The following is a 20,533-nucleotide window of genomic DNA, read 5'->3' as shown; positions in this document are numbered from 1 at the left end:
TTAATAAATCATATAAAATTATATCAATTTATATAATTTTTTTTATATACTAGGTGAAAGCAACGTGCAATGCACGTTTGCTTAGTTTATATTTAATTTTTTTACAAAAAAAATTAATTAATGCATAATTTAATATATTAAAAAAAGTAAATTTTAGGAAATATCTTTGGATAATCTTAAGGTAATGAAATATAATAATTACATGTTTTGAAAGTACATCAAAATACCCACAAGATTATTCAATTTTGCAGAATTTGAATACTATCTGTTGTTCCAAGTCTTAACAACTTGTTACAAAAAATAAATAGTAAGCAGTGGCCATAGATCCAAGCATTCAAGTAGGTGAAGCTGAACACTATCACAATCCATAGCAAACAAGCATTGTTTTACAAGTGTATAACAATAAAACCAGCATCGAAAAAATAAAAGGCAGGATTAAGGCTATCAATGGTGTAGTAAAGAAGTCCCATGTAAGCATCTTCACTGTATCTTGCCCAATTCGGGAATGACCTTTAAATGATAGAAATAATATTTCAAGTTAACAAGGTTTTCATTTCTGCAACTCTAGACTCTTGCACAATTCCAAAAGTCTAGCCAGAATTATATTTAGAATGCTTCTCCATTTTGCTGCGTAAGTCCCCAAGCAATTCAAGTTAGGGTCCAATGTCGTGAATGAAATCCCACCTATAGATTTGCACAAGGTGCCAAGGACACCTTATACAGCTTATCATTTTGAAGGCCAATTTCCTTATGCGGGATGTACGGTAACATTTACATGCAATGAAAAATAATGAGTTGTTTGTTAATTTCAGAATATCCAACAAAGGTTTACAATTGTTTCAAGTTGAATTATTTCTTGGTATTTATACATTCACATATCATCATGTACAACAATAATAGTACTTCATTGATATTGTTATTTTGACCGATATGCATTACCTAGTTGTTGGGAACCATTGATCCATATACACCACCAATAATTTGTGAACAACTTTAGGATTGTGTATAAGAGCTTCGAACTGTAAAGGTTTTGAGAAGTAGAGTATCTAAAGAATTGACCTGTTTAACAACAATAAACAGGTGACATGAAAAATGTTATGATCCTATAAAAATGCATAAAATGATCAAATATTATATTTGGGCTCTGACATTGAATTTGAAATAAGCAGCTTGCTCTCAAGCCCCTTTCTCCTCTAAACCCAATACAATTATTATACTACTATGCCTCACCAAATAAAAAGTGCAATATAAAGATGAAGCCCATTATGTGCTTAGCTTCCCCAATGCATAGGTTTATCAAATACCATTCCTCTGGTTTACAATAATTTTCATACGACTCTTGATCATTAATAAATTTTAACTTGATAAAAAAATAGTTTTACCTCTGAAAATTCTGTCAAAACGGCTACCTTTGTTGCAGCTTTAACTTTTAGCAATCTAGATGGAGAAGATGGAGATGCCCCTAAGTAAGAAACTTGAATGAATCTCATGATACCACCATGTTTTTTGCAATCTGCACAAGTTAATGCGTATGAGAAAGAAAATGATGGAAACTCTATGTCCCACAGAAAAAAGAAATATCATCAAACACTTAATCTGCAACAATTATCTTACAAATCCATTATCCAGGTACACACAAAAATAAACATTGTGCCTATTCTCTTTTTGCCCCCAGCAAAGAGATTTTTGGCTGATAATTTAACTGCTAATGCAATCTTCGACCCAGTTTTTGAATTTACTCTCTTGTTTCTACTAATTGAAAGTCAAATTAGAAAGCAAGCCAGATAACTAAAACCCAAAAAACCATCAGATCATAAAAACCACAAAAACCATCAGATCATAAGTAGATAAGACAAAAAAAAAAAAAAAAAAAAAGGAGAAAGACAAGCTATGAGAGAGATAAGGATACTTTCCACTACAAAACAAATCCAAGAGTTGGCATTGGGATAACTGGAAATAAAAGTTCATCTGAAGCCTGATCTAAAATCCCAAACTCCAAATTTGCCCAAAAACATAACCACAATCAATTATTGTCCATATATAGCAGTTAAAAGAATTACTCTTGAAATAAATTTAACAAAAAAAAAAAGCCCAAGACCCATGTACCTCTGAAAGAGTAGCGATATTCAGTTCTCCCGAGCCAGAAATAGGTGGAAGCACACTTTTTGGTGTCCTTGAGTGAATGAAAATAGAGGAAAACAAGAGAGACAAGATAGAGACTTGAAAAAACCAAAACAGAGAGAGCCGAGGAGGATTTAGCATCTACGGTCACATATTCAATCTCAAAATCTCTTTCTGTGGATGATCTTAACGTAGCAGGAGGAGCTTGCAAAACCAAACCAAAGAAATAACGTTAAATTTCAGATAAAGATTTCGGTGAAGAAAGGGATAAAGATCATCACCATCAGATCTATCTGGTACTTTTGTTCTTGGTGACTCTCAGTCATATCTCGATCTCATCCTGAGTTGAGGAGGGCGACTTGGAAGACGATTTCGGTGGCCGTGGTTTGGGACCATTAGGCTTCTACAACGGTAGAGAACCTCGTTAATAAACCACGAATCGAAAGAAAAAGCACATGGGAATCAAAGGGAAGATTGGAAGCTTTTGGGATTTTTGAATCTGGAAAATGGAATTCCAATCGCGTGAACTTTTGCATTATCGCTCGCTTACAATTCTTTAACGGACGGATTTAGACGACGGCGTTAATTTTAACGGTAAAAAAATAAAAACCGTTAAACCAATAAAATTCTGTTAGATAGACACTTTTTATATATAAAGATGTAACACTATTCAAATAATTTATAAGTTTTATTGGTATAGTTAAATGTAAATATAAATAAATATTTAATTAACAGTCTCATTTTTTAAAAACATTAGTCATATGTAAATTTTTTGTTTACTATGAACAATATTTTATTACTTTTTTCTCTCTCCTCCCACTTGTTCTCTCTCATCCAACTGTTTTATTTTTCTCTCTCCACACACTTTTTGTGACGCCCCCAAATTCCGTTTGGGATCGGACGGACATTTGAAGCGTCGAGACATGCAACACAAGGTTACCTGCCCCCGTTCATGACATATAAGATGCAATATTCCTAACATGCATCTAACAATATGCAATATTCGCAGCGGATAAATTTTTTCTTTAGCAATACTATGCACCAAATTGAAAATATCCCAAATGCTTAAAACATACTTCATACATAAAAATCCATTGAACAACTAAGATCACAACACTAGTCCAAAATGGTTATGATCCAAAAAGTAGTAGAGATGCAACTCAATCGTACAAGTAGTAATTTACGTTAATTACTATATCAACATTTATGTCGCACCGTCACTTAGTCAACTGTGTCTAGTTGATCAGCTCCTAATTCTCCTTCAGGTCCTGTAACAAGATCTACCATTCGGGGGGAATGGTAGTTGGGACTACCAAAGTGAGATTTGATTACAAATCTCAGCAAGTTAACAAAAAACTTTCATACAGACTAATGATACATGTATGACAGTAAAAGCATAAATGCATAATCAAATTCATAAGTAATTAAGCATAACTTAGCGTACAACATAGCATAATTGACATAGCTTAAATTGAATCATGAACTGAACTTGACTTGACATGAACTTGATCTGAAACTTGACTTAGCATGAACTTGCTCTGAAACTTGAATTAACATGAAAAATACATACTCCACAGTTGTTGTGGCCCCATGTATTCTACACAAACTTGACTTAACATTAAAAATACATACTCCACAGTTGTTGTGGCCCCATGTATTCTACATAAACTTGACTTAACATGAAAAATACATACTCCACAGTTGTTGTGGCCCCATGTATTCTACGTGTAAATACATACTCCACAGTTGTTGTGGCCCCATGTATTCTACACAAACTTGACTTAACATGAAAAATACATACTCCACAGTTGTTGTGGCCCCATGTATTCTACGTGTAAATACATACTCCACAGTTGTTGTGGCCCCATGTATTCTACACAAACTTGACTTAACATGAAAAATACATACTCCACAGTTGTTGTGGCCCCATGTATTTTACGTGTAAATACATACTCTACAGTTGTTGTGGCCCCATGTATTCTACGCATCACAATTGTAGTAAAATACATACTCCACAGTTGTTGTGGCCCCATGTATTCTACACAAACATAATGTACTCAAGATGAAACGTGACTTGAACATAACTTGAAATACATGACCAACTTGAGATAGAAACATTTCGTAACATGGCATAACATATAATAGACAACATATTTAACATGACATACTTGCAACAGTGAATATTACATGACTTGACATACATGTAATAGATGGCATACTTAGCATGACGTACTTGTAATGTACAATAATACATAACAGAATATATTATGTAACAGATAAAAATTGATGACAGAATAAATTCTGTATAATAAACAATTACGTGATAATTTGGCATGGCATGACATATATGATAACACACATACATACACTATAATTCTTTTACTTAGCACACATACACAGTAGACTGCTAGTAAGTTAAAAGCTAACTTACCTCGATCTTCGCGTTTCTTATAAAACCTCAAGCGCGATCACGAGGAACTGTAATTAGTGATTCTTAAAGTTAGTACTAAATCACTAATAATTTGAAATATGGAAAAATACTAACTTAAAGAGTAAAATTTCCATTTTACTTCCTACATGTAGGAAAATGACCGTTTTACCCATAACTTAAGGATTTTGCATACTAACTCCAAAAGTCACCAAAATTTACATGCCTCATGTAAATTTTATCCTCAACTCAAATATCAATTTAGAAAAATTTAAAACTAATCACAACTATTAAAACTCCATAGGGCCGAAATTCTCATATGCTATTTCTATTGATTTTTTGTTTCTAACTTGTTTTGATCAACCTTTTGATCTATGACTTATAAATATGTGATCTTCAAACCAAACCATCACATGGTTTAAAAAGATGTCCTAAAACATATATAAGCTTCTAATTCAAGATCACATGGTTAAAAATTAACCAAAACATAAATTTAGCCAAGAACATCCACACTTTGGCTTATCTGAATATCTCTTTGTATAAAATTTCATATCTTTGAAACTAACATCAAATATCTTCAAAATAATAATATAACATGTATATAAGATGCTTAGGATCCTCCAATAAAATTATCAAAGTCATTAGAATAGGTTTAGACCACCAAAGAGTTAAACTTTCTCAAAATAGAAACTGTTTTTCTTCTTCCAGTTTCTAAGTTTCTAAATCTAAGCAAATATTTCATCAAAACCTTTAATCATGCAAAAATCCTCAACCAATAGTCATATATACATGTTAACAATACTCCATAAAAATTTCGGACCAATATCTATCCATTAGCTTGGTCAAAAACTCCAAACTATAACATATTCTCCAGTTTATCTCCTAGAATGACCTTTCTATAGTTTACACAATATTTGACTGACCAAATGATCTTCAAATGGGGCAAATAAGATATCCATGTAAACTAGACTCAAAAAGGAACAACTTATATGAAGGAGACTTTATGATAAAACACTTACAACAGCTTCGAAATGGGCATGCAAAAGAACTCCTAAAAGCTGTCCGAGAGAGAATGTTTGATATTCTTTTAAAGAAACGTGTAAATGAAGATAAGTTCGTGGGTGATGGCTGGAGATGCTTATGGAAGAGATAAGGGAGATGATAAGGCTGGAGTTGAGAGTTGAGTGTGGTTTTCTCCTACCCAAAATATCTATAAAATATTATCTCAAAATATTCTATCCAATAATATCTATAAAAATCAGCTCAATATATTTTCCAAATGTGGAGTAGACTTGGAAGAGTAAGGTGGCTAAAATCTTTCTATGTGTATTTTAAATCTCTATTCTTAAGATATTTTCCAAATGTGTATTTTGCTTAGGTGTCATGATCTCACACCTTGATTTCCTTCACAATTCCATCTAATGGTTTCTCTTTGTGTCAAGTATCTAATACTATTCATTATGTGTGGTTAAGATCTTGCCAAGTGTCCAAATAAAATATCGCTATCCTAATTTGGACATTTCACACTATGATTTTGAAAACACTGCGCTCAGTACATTTACCGAGGTTACTATTCACTCCAAAAATAAACGTAATAAACTTAGTACTGAAAAATTCTAAATATTTAATTAAGCCTAGTGGTGTAGACTATAATGTATTCTGACACTTTTAACTATCTCAAATAATTAAAATCGCATTTCTAGCACCATAGTGAGTGATAACACTAACTATGTTGACAGGCTAAAATTTATGCGATTAGTCGATTCGTGTAAACTTACAGAGTTTTCACGAGGTTCCTAAAGTCAATAGAAATTCCTTAATTGAATTTCTAGCGGGCTGTTACACTTTTCCTTTTTTTTTTTTTTAATTTCTCTACTGATTGGTGTATATTTGTTGATATTCAATTTTAATACAGCACAATTGGTGTATATTTATAGATCTTATGTAGTGAGTTTTAATTACAAATTATATAAAAAAATTAACTTAGGAAAAAAATAAATAATAATAATAATAATTAATATTTTTTTATTATTTTAGCTAAAATATGCATAATCCAATATGAGAGTCTTTCTCTCTCTCTCTTTTTTAAAGGAAACTGTCATTATTCATTCATAAAAAAAAAAAAAAAAAAAAAAAAACTTACAGTCATGACCAGATACATTTTAAGATATCTTCATATTAAACATAACATTATAAACCAAAATAATGCATGTGGAGCACTACCAGTACAATATTTCCTTTGTGACTGGCCTACTCTTCATTATTGCTGATACTCTCTTAAAAAAAAAAGGTTCAAGCAACAACACTATATGCCTAAACAGAGACCCAACCTCACATTTCATAGAAAATATATTTCTTGAATAAGTGTAACCTCCAAAAAAAATATATTTCTTGAATAAGTGTAACCTCCAAAACATGTGATTTTAGATTTACATTTGACTACATCATTGTCAATGCTCTAATATAAGTATGCATCCTCTCTCAATTAAAAAAAAAAAAAAACATTGCTAGGGTGACACTACAAATATGCACACTAACCTTGAAAGGACTGGCAAGGGTTTGGTTTGGTTCTTTAGCAATCAATTCCATAGAAAATTTCGAGGAGATGGCTTGCCTATTCCTCACGCACTTCATGGCCAGTAGAAGAAGGAGACGCCCTGTGGCATTCATTCTCACCATCAAACAGAGAGAGGACGAGAGCCTGAAAGTCTACCTAGTCAGGTTCAACAAATAGTGCATAACGAAAAAAGGCCAAGGATAAGAATATCACCCTAGCGAAGCTCCTAGGGGGAGTGTGGCCTGTATTCATGGCAGAGTTGGCCAAGAGAACCCCCGTGACTTTACGAGAGTTCATAGATCAAGCAAACAACTTCATCAACGTTGAGACAAAACTTTATACTCTAATCGAGCTAAGGAAAAAGGGACAAGAGTGGGTAGATAGAAAGGGAAAGGCCTCGGCTAAAGGCACTACCCAATAAAAGGCATAAAATGAAGCCGCTTGAGGGAGGAAGAATGAGCACTCACTGAGGAATGTGACATACGTGCAGATGTGGGTGGCGAGTGAGAATCACTACTTTCCTCCGAACGATTTTGGACTTGTGAAACTGCTTGTGCTGCGCATGTCTATCGAGAGTTGTCCGAAAGTTGTAGATATATCTTTTTTGACCTTAAAGAAAGAAAAATAAAACTAAGTAAAATAAACATTAATAAACAAGGTGGATGAATGGAAGAATGAAGAAATGAGAGGAAGTAGGAGGAAGCCGAAGCCCCCACCCAATTAGGCGAAAATTAGATTTAGAGGCCTTGGCTTCTTTTTTTTTTATTTTATTTTATTTTTTTTATTTTTTTCAGAGCTTGGTTCTCCCATTTGAAGACCAAACCTTATGCCATTTGTTTTAAAGAACCTTGGCTTGTACATTTTGTTATTAGTTATGACTGACTAATTGTTGACCTAAATCCAAATAACCTAACACAAACTCAATTAACCTCATATGATTGATACTCCTAATCTTAATACATTTATTGATAATTAAATTTAATATAACCGACTAAAAATTGTTCTTTTCCCTTTTTTTTCCTTAAATTTTAGTATTTTCTTAAATGGAAAATGACTTTTAACAATTTTTTTTTTTATAAGAAAATGGAAAACTTTGAAAATCTGAAAGGAAAAACTAAAAATAATCTTTATTGATTGATTGAAATTTGGTTGCCAAATTGGCAAATTTCATGCTCTATGGAAATATCTCATTCGTACAGTAATTGGCTGATGTTAACTCATTTACCCACCACAATAACATGTTTATAGTTAGAAGATATAAATGATAAAATATGCGACTTGGATATGATTTTTTTTTTTTTAAATAATATTCATGATCTATTTCATCAATATCATTTGACATTAAATGATTAATAAATAAATTAAACATAATAAATAGTTTTTCGAATACTTTGAAGTAATACAATGTAACAATGGGGCTACTGTAAGTAAAATGATCATTTATTTTGACTTTAATATTTTTGTTGGTTTACAATAGCGGAATCAGTAATTGTGTTGAGAGGAGCTAATTTTTCTACTGTGACATATTTATATAAAAAGTAATAGATATAGTTGTAGGGTTGCAAGCACTACGCACTCCCTTTGTAATAATGATGAGGTCTCCTATTAAAAAATAATTTTTTCATGTGAGTTATAGATTTACCTACTTTTAGTGGCAGAGCTTGCACATTCTAGGACTATTAATATTATTTTTCTTATATAAATTAAAAAGAGATTGAAAAATCATAAAAACATAACTACATATAAAAGTATATCTCGATAATTTGCTACGTATATGTAGAAATAAAATTATAAAAACATAACTTAATATATGTTTTAGATTCTGAAGATAATGTTTCATGAAATAATGTTTCAGATTTGTATCACATTAAACATATAATGTTATAATTGAAAGTTTACATAAATTCTTTTTTTTACTCAGTGAAACCTAGAAGATAAAATCTCACAACTATTTTTCATATAGGTTATCTACCTTAAATAACTTTTTTTGTATTTTCACTTTAGATTCCTTATTAAAAAGCCCAATATTATATAATAAAAAATTTTGGGATCCATATTAAAAAGTTTATTATTTCTCGTAAACTTAATTTTAAGTTTAATTTTGAAGAGATCACATCCTTGAAAATAAATAATATATAGAAATTAAACAGAATTTGGGGATTATAAGAAAAAAACTAGAGATATGCATTTTTAGGTATATTGAAATTTTAAAACATTTTAGAGAGTAAATGGAGATTATAAATTTTTTATGGGGTCATTTTCTATATTTAATGAATTAAAAAATGCTAGAGACAACCGCCCCTGCTTCCCCACTGCGAAACCGGTTGCCACGATAGCAGTTAATATTAATTTAAAAAAAATGGAGAAACATCCTGTACGCGAAAAGAATGAAAATCAAAACAAAAGATAAAGAGCAACTCACGCAAAAGAAAAACAAAGAGCTGGGCAAATTGAGAACTGAAATACACCAAGACACAACACTTTCGGTTGGAAGACATGGAAGGAATAAAGAGTTGGGCAACTCATGTAGAAGAAAAATAAAGAACCCAGCAAGAAACACACTCATGCAGAAGGGAAGGAAAATAAAAGAGACAGAAGCCAAATGCACGTTGGAGGGAACTGAAACTAAAAAAAAAAAAAAAAAAAAAGAAGAAGCAGCAGCGTGCGGGACCATCCTGTCACAACCCCCAGGAGATTTGCTCGGGACCACACCTCGGCACGACCCATGGAGGGTCAGGACAGTCACATGGCTAGTCTGCTTGCATGCCTTGGCTCAAACCATGACACACAGCGGGCGAGCATGGAGGCTACTGACCGCGTGCAGGCTTGCGTGTGCCCTTGAGCGTGCATCTGCGCGCATGCATGCGTGCCCCCACACCACCTAGCAAGGCCAGTGGCGTGCCCCCACGCCATCCAGCGCACGGCTCCAGCCCGTGCCTTGCAGAGCAGGTTAGTGGCATGCCTCGCGGCGTGCCATCCAGCGCATGGCTCCAGCCCATGCCTTGCGGAGCAGGTCAGTGGTATGCCCACCAGGCATGCCATCCAGCGCATGGCTCTAGCCCATGCCTTGCAGACTCAGCGCCTAGGCCATCAGCCTGAGCCATGATGTGCACCATCATGGCTTACCTTCAGCAAGCCATGCCCATCATGCCGTGCACCACCATGGCTTACCTTCAGCAAGCCATGCCCACCATGCCGTGCATCACCATGGCTCAAATTCTGAAGATAATGTTTCAGATTCATATCACATTAAACATATAATGTTATAATTGAAAGTTTACATAAATTCTTTCTTTTTTTACTCAGTGAAACCTAGAAGATAAAATCTCACAACTATTTTTCATATAGGTTATCTACCTTAAATAACTTTTTTTGTATTTTCACTTTAGATTCCTTATTAAAAAGCCCAATATTGTATAACAAAAAATTTTGGGATCCATATTAAAAAGTTTATTATTTCTCGTAAACTTAATTTTAAGTTTAATTTTGAAGAGATCATATCATTGAAAATAAATAATATATATAAATTAAACAGAATTTTGGGATTATAAAAAAAAAAACTAGAGATATGCATTTTTAGGTATATTGAAATTTTAAAACATTTTAGAGAGTATTATAATTTTTTTATGGGGTCATTTTCTACATTTTAGAGACAACCGCCCCTGCTTCCCCACTGCGAAATCGGCTGCCACGTTAGCAGTTAATATTAATTTTAAAAAAGTGGAGAAACATCCTGTACGCGAAAAGAAGGAAAATCAAAACAAAAGATAAAGAGCAACTCACGCAAAAGAAAAACAAAGAGCTAGGCAAATTGAGAGCTGAAATACACGAAAACAAAATACTTTCGGTTGGAAGACATGGAAGGAATAAAGAGTTGGGCAACTCATGTAGAAGAAAAATAAAGAACCCAGCAAGAAACACACTCATGCAGAAGGGAAGGAAAATAAAAGAGACGGAAGCCAAATGCATGCTGGAGGGAACCGAAACTAAAAAAAAAAAAAAGAAGAAGTAGCAGCGCGCGGGACCATCCATTCTTGATGCAGAAAATTAAATGCAAGGACTTTCGGCTAGATGCAAGACTTGGAAAGTTGACATGCAACACAGAAAATGAATAAAAACTTACGCATGCTAGTTGCAAAAGATACAAAACGAAGACAAATTTTGGAGAGAACTTAAAAAAAATGGGGGAATAATGGAATTGCAGTACTGGACTTGTAGTGCTGAAGCAAAAGAAATGAATAAAACCAGAAAACAAGGAAAAAAAAAGTTAGCTTGCCTTAGAGACATTTTTACTTGCACGTGGACGGTTTTATAAAAAGGGCTAGCAAGGTTCGAAGTTCGGTGTGAATTCAAGAATTTTATTTGAAGTTTTTAGCAGTTTGATTTGGGAGAGTTTTTAGCAATTTTATTTCAGCTCTCAATTCGCCCAACTCTTTATTTTTTTTTCTATGTGAGTTGCCCAGCTCTTTGTTTTTTATTTTGATTTTCCCTCTTTCCACCTACATGATATTTTCCCTTTCTTTTGTCTTCTTCTTCTTTATTTTTTTCTATTTTTTTAATTTTAATTTTTATTAATATTAACTACTGACGTGACAACTTGTTTCATAACGAGAATGCAAGGGCGGTTGTCTGTAGCATTTTTGTATTGAATTATATGTAAAATTTATAAGATATATTGTGTTTTCAAAAAGTTTGGGGGGACCATGGCCCCTAAGTCTAACGTGGGTCCATCATTGATTGTCTATTGCTTTTTTTTCTTTTTTTCCATCAAACTTGTATTAAAATTAAAAAAGAAAATATAAAAGGTGAGAGCGAGAGACTTTGACAAAAACTCTATTACAAAAATTGGAGTGCATACAAACACTACAAATAAAAATAAACAACAATGAAACTAATAAATTGGACTCGAGCCCTTATTTAGTCAAAGAGCAAATCACTATAATAAATGTTGTAATATCTAACTGGTGAATTTGTCAAATATGGTCGTGATTCGAATCGGAAAAGGAAGCACTACAATTGTCTATTCTAAATTTGTTAATGAAGATATTTATGCCATTTTCTTTGTGATCCTTGATTAAGAAAAGTTAAAACATAGAGAGTACCCTTACACAATCAAGGATGTAGTTGATTTATTCCTCAAATACACATTCAGACTACATGGACTTCCCATTCAATAGTTTCAGACCGAAACAAAATTTTTACGAGTAATTTTTGGCAAGAGTTATTTAGTTTACAGAGAATCCAGATTGCAACGAGACAAAGCGTTGTGATAGAATTTTCTATTAGACATTATAACGACATATAGGCTCGCAGCGTCATGGTAGGGATCATTCTGAATGCTATTACAAACTTTTGTCTTTTTTTTTTTTCAACTCTCTCTCTCTCCCAACAACTTCCTAGAAGAGCTCCTCTAGAAGAGAGCTAAACCCTAACTTTTCTCGGTGTGTTACAAAAAGGGAATAAAAAACAAAATATCGAAGAATTGAGCTGAAAAAAAGTTATTGGGCAAACTAGGAATTTGATTTAGGGGGGCAAGCAAAGCACTTTGACAAAATACTTTTTGTTATATTTTTATATAATTTTTTTTGCAGTATAGAATAATCTGATGATAAATTTTAAAATAAAACTAAAATATGTTTAATACAATTTATGTATTAAAAAAGAATATGATATGTCAAGAATAATATATTATTAAAATAACATAAAAATATTCATATAAATATATTAAAAAAAACACACTGTGTCTAAAAAGAAACACCAAATGTCTAATTTTTTTTAAATTAGACTTATAAGTAATTAATATATAAGATCAAGATAATTTTATAAAGAGGCTCAGATGGAGCCCACACAAGATATGATTAATATTATCCTATTAAATTATAAAAATTTAATATGTATTATGTTTTTTTTCAAACTTTTGGAAGCATCCCTGCCCTTTCATGGTTCCGCCACTGTTGGGAGTAGGAGAAAGAGGTTCTCCCTCAATTCCAGTGAAGATTTTCGTTGAGATTCCGGTTGAGGGTTGCGATGCAAAGAGAAATATATGTGTGTATATATATATACATATATATATATTAATTAATTTGTCATGTCGTGATGACTCATTTGAAAACAATGTTAGACCTAATTATCCAAAGTTCTATCTATTCGTACTTAAAACGATGGATAATCAATGAACACTCAACACCTGATGAATGAAAATTCTAAAAACTTTAATACACATGTCTTTAATGGAAATTAAAAGGTTTGAAATCCTCATGATTTGTAATATATAATAATGAACACATGACTATAAATGAAGAGAGTTGGTGCTCACTTATTAGACGTACAACACCTGCATGGTCAGATGAGTTACATAATGCCATCCAACCTACATTTTCAGGAATTTTTTTTTTTTCATTTTTTCCTTTTTTGTATTAAGATTCCCTAGAGTTTTTTTATTTTTTATTTTTTTTATGTCCCAGATTGCTTAATTACTGTAGGACTTATTATATTCACAAAAATATCAAAATATAAATGAAAAATGCTAGTGCAATCTCTCAAAACTACCGCTGTTGTTCATTTTTTATAAATATGTTCAAGATCTTATTTATATGTAATATAAAATTTATTTCTCAACACTCTCCCTTACATACAAGCCAATATTTTTTCTGATCGTTGTCACGAGATAAGTAATACAGACTCTTATTCATTTTATGGCAGATTCTGATAGTATGAAAAATTTATAAACATAACTTATCTTATAAAACTGGTTTAATAAAAGAGGGTTGTTCTTTATTTTTTATAAACATGTTTAAAATCTTATCTATAGATAATATGAAATAATTTCTCAACATGTATTTTTTTTCTTAACGATTAAAAATGTTAAAAAATATTGAAATGCACTAGTGGTATGCTTAGCAACGGCCTGCTAGCATTATCCAAACACATGCTTTTTAATTTTTTTTAATTTTTTAATTTTATTTAAACTAATCTATAAAGTTTAAGTTTTTACATCAATAATATGTTTAGAGGGTATATAAAAAGGAGAAATGATATTTACAGTCGTGGTTGTGCAAACGGCATGCAGTCACTTTGAAAAAAGTGAATTAATATGAGACCCATATGAAAAAAAATTATTTTTATAACTTTTTTTTATTCATTCCGTACAACTATTTGCATCTCACTTATATTTATCGAATGCATCTAGCAGTTTGTATAAAAAGGCTTGCAAACAATTTTTTTTTTGTCTTTTACTGGAGGACACTGGACAGTAAAGTTTCTAGAATTTATACAAATTGATTCATTCACGCAAAGAAGTATTCCCTCTATCTCTCCAACAAAGTCCACATCTCGTATGATGAATTTCCTGACAGAAACTTTTGAAGACATTCCACCAACTCCAAATTATACATCCCAACTTCATTGATGTGCACCAATTTACAACGACCTTAGGTTGCTTTCCAACAAACTACATTTCTAATTCTCCTCAGAATCATCATGAAGTATGTAGTGCGGCAACAAATGTGCATACCCTTCAGTGAAATAGCAAATAGTGACCAGTACGTTCATAAAACATAGAAAAGAACAAAGTTGCTCACAAAGAAGCTTGGAATTCAAGCCCTTTGGCACCTCTGCCATTGCTTGGATTATAATACAAGCAAGGACACCCAGATGTGAGAGAGATCTAGCGTTCACGTCAACCTTTCAGGATAGATTTTCAAAGTGCTCTTGGATTGCTTTGGACTGGACTTCCCTCCCACCACCCAACTCTGAAAGAGTCCTTCCAACTAAAAAAATCAAAGAAACACAACATTCCTCTCCCCTTGTCTGCAAAACAAATAGCCTGCAATGTAAATACACCCTTTTATTTTTGCTGCCAAAAGAGTGCCGCACTGAGACATCCAATTGCAAGAGCAATATGGCGAAGAGATCAGATTTTGCACAGAAGCTGCTGGATGATCTCCGGCTACGCAAGGAACGAATAGCAGCATCTCAAAGCTCAAATCGTTCAAAACCAAAGGCTATAGGTATGTATAGTGTTTGCATTAGACATAGTGTTTATGTCCAGGCAAGTTTAGGCATTTAAATTGCTTCAAGCAAGCAAAGAAAATGAAACACAATCTTCAAAGTACTGTCTTCTTTTTGATTGGGGATTTCAGTTACTTCAAATTGAAGTTGTGAACAAAATTCTTACATTCTTTATGGAGTATGATGCTAATAATTTGATGAACTAGAGCAATAACAAGAGCAGGTTTTACCAGTAGCTTATGAGAAGTTTAAAGTAGCATTTGAAACTAAAAATCAATATCAGATAAAGCACCTTGTAGATTCAGTAAGAAATAAACAAAATGACAAAGAACTATCTACTTACTTTACTCATCTATACTCATTTATACTTGTTTTTAATGAACAAGAATTTTGATAAAATTGTGTGAAAATAGTGGAGATGTTTAAATATCGAAGTATCCTGACTATTTAACTAACTGGATGCTAATATTTGAAAACAAAGTAGATGTTTCAACTTAATGAATTGAAGATAGTGGAGAAAGGGCATATCCATAGTGATTGACCATAGGATGAAAAATTCTCTGATTCCTCCCTCCATAATGAATCAGAGCTTTTCACCCTATGATATATTTTTCTAAGAGGGGAGAGGGGAGAGGGGAGATTGCTTCTCTTTCTTCAAACAGAACTGGGTGTAACGGTATATTGCATGCACATGTGCACTACAGAGACGTTAGTCCTTCAACAGACACAGAAATTACTTGGGAAACTCCAATATCCAAATAGAATGAAAGACTTTCTACAGTTGAGATCCCCCCATTCCCGATAGTAATCAACACAATGCTGCTTAGAGTTCAGATTGGGAAACTCCAATATCTAAATAGAATGAAAGACTTTCTACAGTTGAGATCCCCCCATTCCCGATAGTCATCAACACAATGCTGCTTAGAGTTCAGACATGGCTGGATAATCGCTCTAGATTGCACAAATATACGAGCATTGGCTACCCAATAGAACCTTGAGTTAATCAATCAAAGCTGGAAATTATACTCTATCTTGTGTATGTACAGATGCCTATGCTTACTCCAAGCAGACCCATAAAGGATCCAGGGACATGAAAACACTTGAAACTGTAAGTTCTAGGCCTAACTTCGGTGCAATCTGTTTGTAATAATTGTAGCAGACCAGGAACTTCCTTTAGTCAATTGTTTGATCTTCTGCAGATTGGTGCCAGAGCAACAAACACACATAATAGATCTACTGGAAGCAATAGATTTTCCATCATTGAAGAAGCTTCAAAACAGATTGTTCCTTATGCAAGAGGTCAGGGCTCAGAACAAATAGGGGATCTGTCCATGGCTCTCACTTTTGCCATTGAGAATGGAAGAATTCTACGAACAGATGCCTCTGGCAATAATCCCATGTTGGGTTTTCTGCAGCAAATTGGTAGGAGATCCACAGACATTGGCAAGATTGAGAGAAGCAGTGCAGATAGGCAAAGGCCGTCCAGTAATTGCTTCCCTACTCTTTCACACCTCCATATTGAAGAAATATCGAAAGGGGCACAGAAGCTAAACCAGATTCTAAAAGCCTGCTCTGGTGGCCTTAATTTTGATAGATATTCAATAGAAATTGGGAAGGAACTGTTAAAAGGGGCTATGGATTTGGAAGAGTCTTTGCGGATGCTAGTAAACTTGCAAGAAGCTTCCGAACACATGGTCAACCCAAACAGGAAAAATCGGATTGTATTGCTGGAGGAGGATGAAGACAATGAAGACAACATTAGCAGAGTAGCTGAGCAGAAGCAGCTTGACCGACCAAGGTTCTCCTTTGACAAGTCCTCAAGGCATTCTCCTAAAATCCAAGAAGTCGAAAGGAATAATGTCAAACAAAGGCTGAAAGCTCTGACTTATGCTACAGAAGCTGCTAACAACAACCTTGAAAGTCAAGCACTAATTACTTTTAAATCCGCTTCTCAAAAGCAATCAGCTAGCTATGGCCCTGATATAAAGATTCTTAGTGCATTCCCACAACAGAAGAATCACTCAAGTTCATCTCAATCCAAACCAGAAAAGGGGAGGATTTCAAGTGTGATTGCAAAATTAATGGGGCTTGATGATATTCCACATCAAGGAGACACAAAAATCACCAGAAAAGCAGACTTGGCTCCCAAGCAAAAAGCAGAAGGGGTGCCCTTACAGCACATGGCACGTGGAAGCACCAAGAATGCAATACTGAAGACCAAAGATACTACATATCTTGAATCTCCCCAAAGACAAAAGGTAACAGATGCGAAAAGGAATCATGTGATGCTGGACCAGACCTTTGTGTCGAAAGGAGGGAAAAACCTGCCTACACGAAATGCCAGCATTGAGACAATTATTCATAATGGGAACTCACTGCAGAAAGACATGGAACAAATTCAACGAGGGACAAGCTCAGAGAAGGCCTCCCTAAAAACTGAAAAGCAGCAAAACAAGATAGCCCAGTTAAATCAGAATGCCCGAAGTCAAAAGAATATTCAGGACAAAGAGAGAAAACAGGATGACATAAAGAACAGGGAACAGAAAGGCACAGGAATGGGCAAAACCAAGGAACCAGTTTCAAGGCAAGAGATGCGGCAGATGGATGCAAAGGCACATAAAAGATCAGAAGCTGCAGTAATACTGCAAGGAAAAACAGGGTACAAAGAATCCATGCTCCAACCTGAAAAGAGATATGTGAACAAGCTTCTTCTCCCAAACAACCAAGAAAAGTCTCAGAACAGTCCCGGATTACAACAACAGTATATTCTCCAGAAACCAGAGCAACAAGGAGAAAAGAATCAGGGAGAAGAGAGAGAACAGCAGATTACAAACCAAAAATTGCAGATGAGTAAACAAAGAGGAAGAGGACTGATATTTAAGAGCTCAGCAAAAACCCCGTCTGATGTGACAAATTTGCAAAAGAAACACCAACATATGAACCAGGTCACATCAAGTAAGAAAGGCTCTACAGAAGCTATTCATGCAGCACACTCCGAAGGATTTCCAAATGGCAGGCACCATGAAGATCTGGTTGCCGAAGAAAGTTCTCCTGACTTAAACTTCCACATGAAAGCGTTAGAGAATAGGAACTCAGAAAAGAATTTTTATCCATCAGACCCAGTATCTCAACTGGTAAGGGAAAAAGCTCGCATTCCACCATTTATGGAGGGAAAACCTGTTTATGTACCAGCCACACAGAAGGAAAAAAATACCAAAGCACATAAAAGTGAGACCCCAAGAAAGATTGATGAAGTAGCAACCAGGAGAAATGGAACACTACAAAACTTTGTAAGGCCATCAAAACAGCAGAGCTCCATTTTGCAAGAAGTGAAACCAAGAAGGAATGACAAATTCAGTGATTATAAAGGAGCCGAACAAGTTAGAGCCAACATGTCTAAAGAAGCAGAATCACATATTGTCAAATCCAACAAATCAGCATCAAGCATCCAACCATTGAATGTGGCACAACTAATGAAAGAAGCTGAAAAGGCTTTCCCATTGTACAGCCCTTCAGTAGATGGATGCCAAAGCCTAGAAGAGTCAGTTCTACCTCCAAAAGGAAGCGTAAGTGTTAATACATGGTTAAGTTCCCAAACTTCAATTTCATGTAAACCACACATCTATCTATTAGTCAAACTACAACATACTTCTTTGCCTACAAAATTCATCACTTGTGAAATTCAGTAGCGAGCTCACATAAGTTTCATTGAGTCTTATGCAGAGTCAAAACATGGTCTCAAAAATTAGTTATGATCAGGAAGATCATGAGCCTGTTTTTGATGGAGATGAAGAAAACAAGGGTTGCAAATTTACAACAAATTCAATTTCTGGTAAGTGAAATCTTACACTTTAATTAAGAATCACCCTTCAAGAAGTAGAAATCTTTGCCCTTCATATCCACCCAGAGCAAAGTAAATAGTTAGCTTAATGTTGATCACCTCTCCCCATTTTAATAATTTCTTGTTCATTCTCCAGCACAATTTTGCAATCTAGAGCCACCAAATCTTTCTAATTTCCTTTTTAAGGTTTAACAAGAGATCGGCTCAGAGCAACATCAGCCATTATGTTTCTGGAACGCTGTACTCCACTCCACAAATAGAAAAGAAAAACACAGTTTCCATTGCATAAGCACATAGAGCATACATAATACTATAATATTCAAGCCATGCACAACATGCCAACTTCCAAAATCATTATACATCCTTACTTTAAACAATTGCAGGAACAAAATACATAATGTGTATAAACTACGATCACATCATGCATTCATGAAAAAAAATGATGAGTTTTGTACTTAGAGTTCAGTGTTATATGTTGCAGGAACCACTGGAGAGAGCAGAGACATCTCTTACCCCTCACTACTAGATCACCGTAAAGTTCCCAAATCAGGAATGCATGAGCCATTAACAGAAAGTGAAAACTTCCTAAAGCAGATACTAATAACAAGTGAACTATTCCTCAACACAGCAGAGGCACTTTTCAAGCTAAACATTCCTTTTGATGTTTTTCATGCCAGTGGCACTCGTGACTATCAAGACGAAGAGAGCAAGCTCATATTAGATTGCGTGTATGAAGTAATGAGACGCAAAGGAAGACGACAAGAGCTCACTGTTAATCCTTGCATTAAGTTATCAACCCATGCCACAAAAGTAAAATCCTTGGAGGGTTTGATCAAGCAGTTGCATAAGGATTACGAGACGTTGAAATTCTATGGAAGGAATGGGAATCCTAGAGCCGACATCGAAGATTATTTGCCTAAAATGCTTGAGATCGATGTCCACAATGGTGATCCTGACGTGAATTGTATGTGGGACGTGGGATGGAATGACATGATGTTTGCTTTGCTAGAAAAAGGCGACGTTATCAGGGATGTGGAAAAGCATGTGCTCAGTGGGCTCATCGAAGATATCACCAGGGATCTCTTACCTGATCGTGCCCGATCGAAAAGAACACCATGAAGGAATTTGAACAATTCCCACTTTCTACTCGTGTGGTTTTGTGAACAGTAAATTATTATGGAATGTTACTTATCAAAAAAGAATATAATGGAATTCTCATTTGCAGTTTTGCAATTCACAAGAGGAAGTATGTAATACTCAATTCAAAATCTTAAATACTGCACAAAATTTCCTCGAGGCCATTCTAATTTTCATGAGAAATCCAATCTCCAACTTGGGAATGGGATTGTTTCCAACATCTGCCATAATGTTTCAAAAACTCTTAACTAATATTGCTCAAAGAAAAGAGAGAGAGAAGATACGTACCCATTCCATCGAAATGTTTAACTTGCAGCATATATTTGTTCCAAACTCCAAATATTAATTTCTACTTCTCGAAACCCAGCAGCTATCAGGGCTCTACCTCTAACTGAGCTGTTGAGTGTTGAGGTACTGATAACGAAAGAGTATAAATTAT

At 34.2% G+C, this 20,533-nt stretch overlaps 1 protein-coding gene across 1 annotated transcript; it reads left to right on the top strand.

The window, feature by feature from the left end:
• The first annotated feature begins 9,831 nt into the window (after window positions 1-9,831).
• Window positions 9,832-20,197, top strand: LOC122296705. The gene is made up of 6 exons (XM_043106506.1): window positions 9,832-9,936; window positions 14,635-15,115; window positions 16,163-16,224; window positions 16,316-18,682; window positions 18,840-18,948; window positions 19,439-20,197. The coding sequence occupies exons 1-6, from the start codon at window positions 9,832-9,834 to the stop codon at window positions 20,074-20,076; spliced, it is 3,762 nt and encodes a 1,253-aa protein (XP_042962440.1). The 3' UTR covers window positions 20,077-20,197.
• Window positions 20,198-20,533: the final 336 nt, after the last annotated feature.

This window comes from Carya illinoinensis, chromosome 15 (assembly GCF_018687715.1).
Source record: "Carya illinoinensis cultivar Pawnee chromosome 15, C.illinoinensisPawnee_v1, whole genome shotgun sequence".
Classification (NCBI taxonomy): Eukaryota; Viridiplantae; Streptophyta; class Magnoliopsida; order Fagales; family Juglandaceae; genus Carya; species Carya illinoinensis.
Note: the sequence above shows the minus strand (reverse complement) of the source record. Positions and strands in the feature narration are given on the sequence as shown.

Coding starts and splice junctions, on each gene's coding strand:
- LOC122296705 (XM_043106506.1), top strand. CDS start 9,832: ATGGAGGGTCAGGACAGTCACATGGCTAGTCTGCTTGCATGCCTTGGC. Junction 15,116..16,162: donor TTCAAAACCAAAGGCTATAG/GTATGTATAGTG, acceptor GTGTATGTACAG/ATGCCTATGCTTACTCCAAG. Junction 16,225..16,315: donor ACATGAAAACACTTGAAACT/GTAAGTTCTAGG, acceptor GATCTTCTGCAG/ATTGGTGCCAGAGCAACAAA.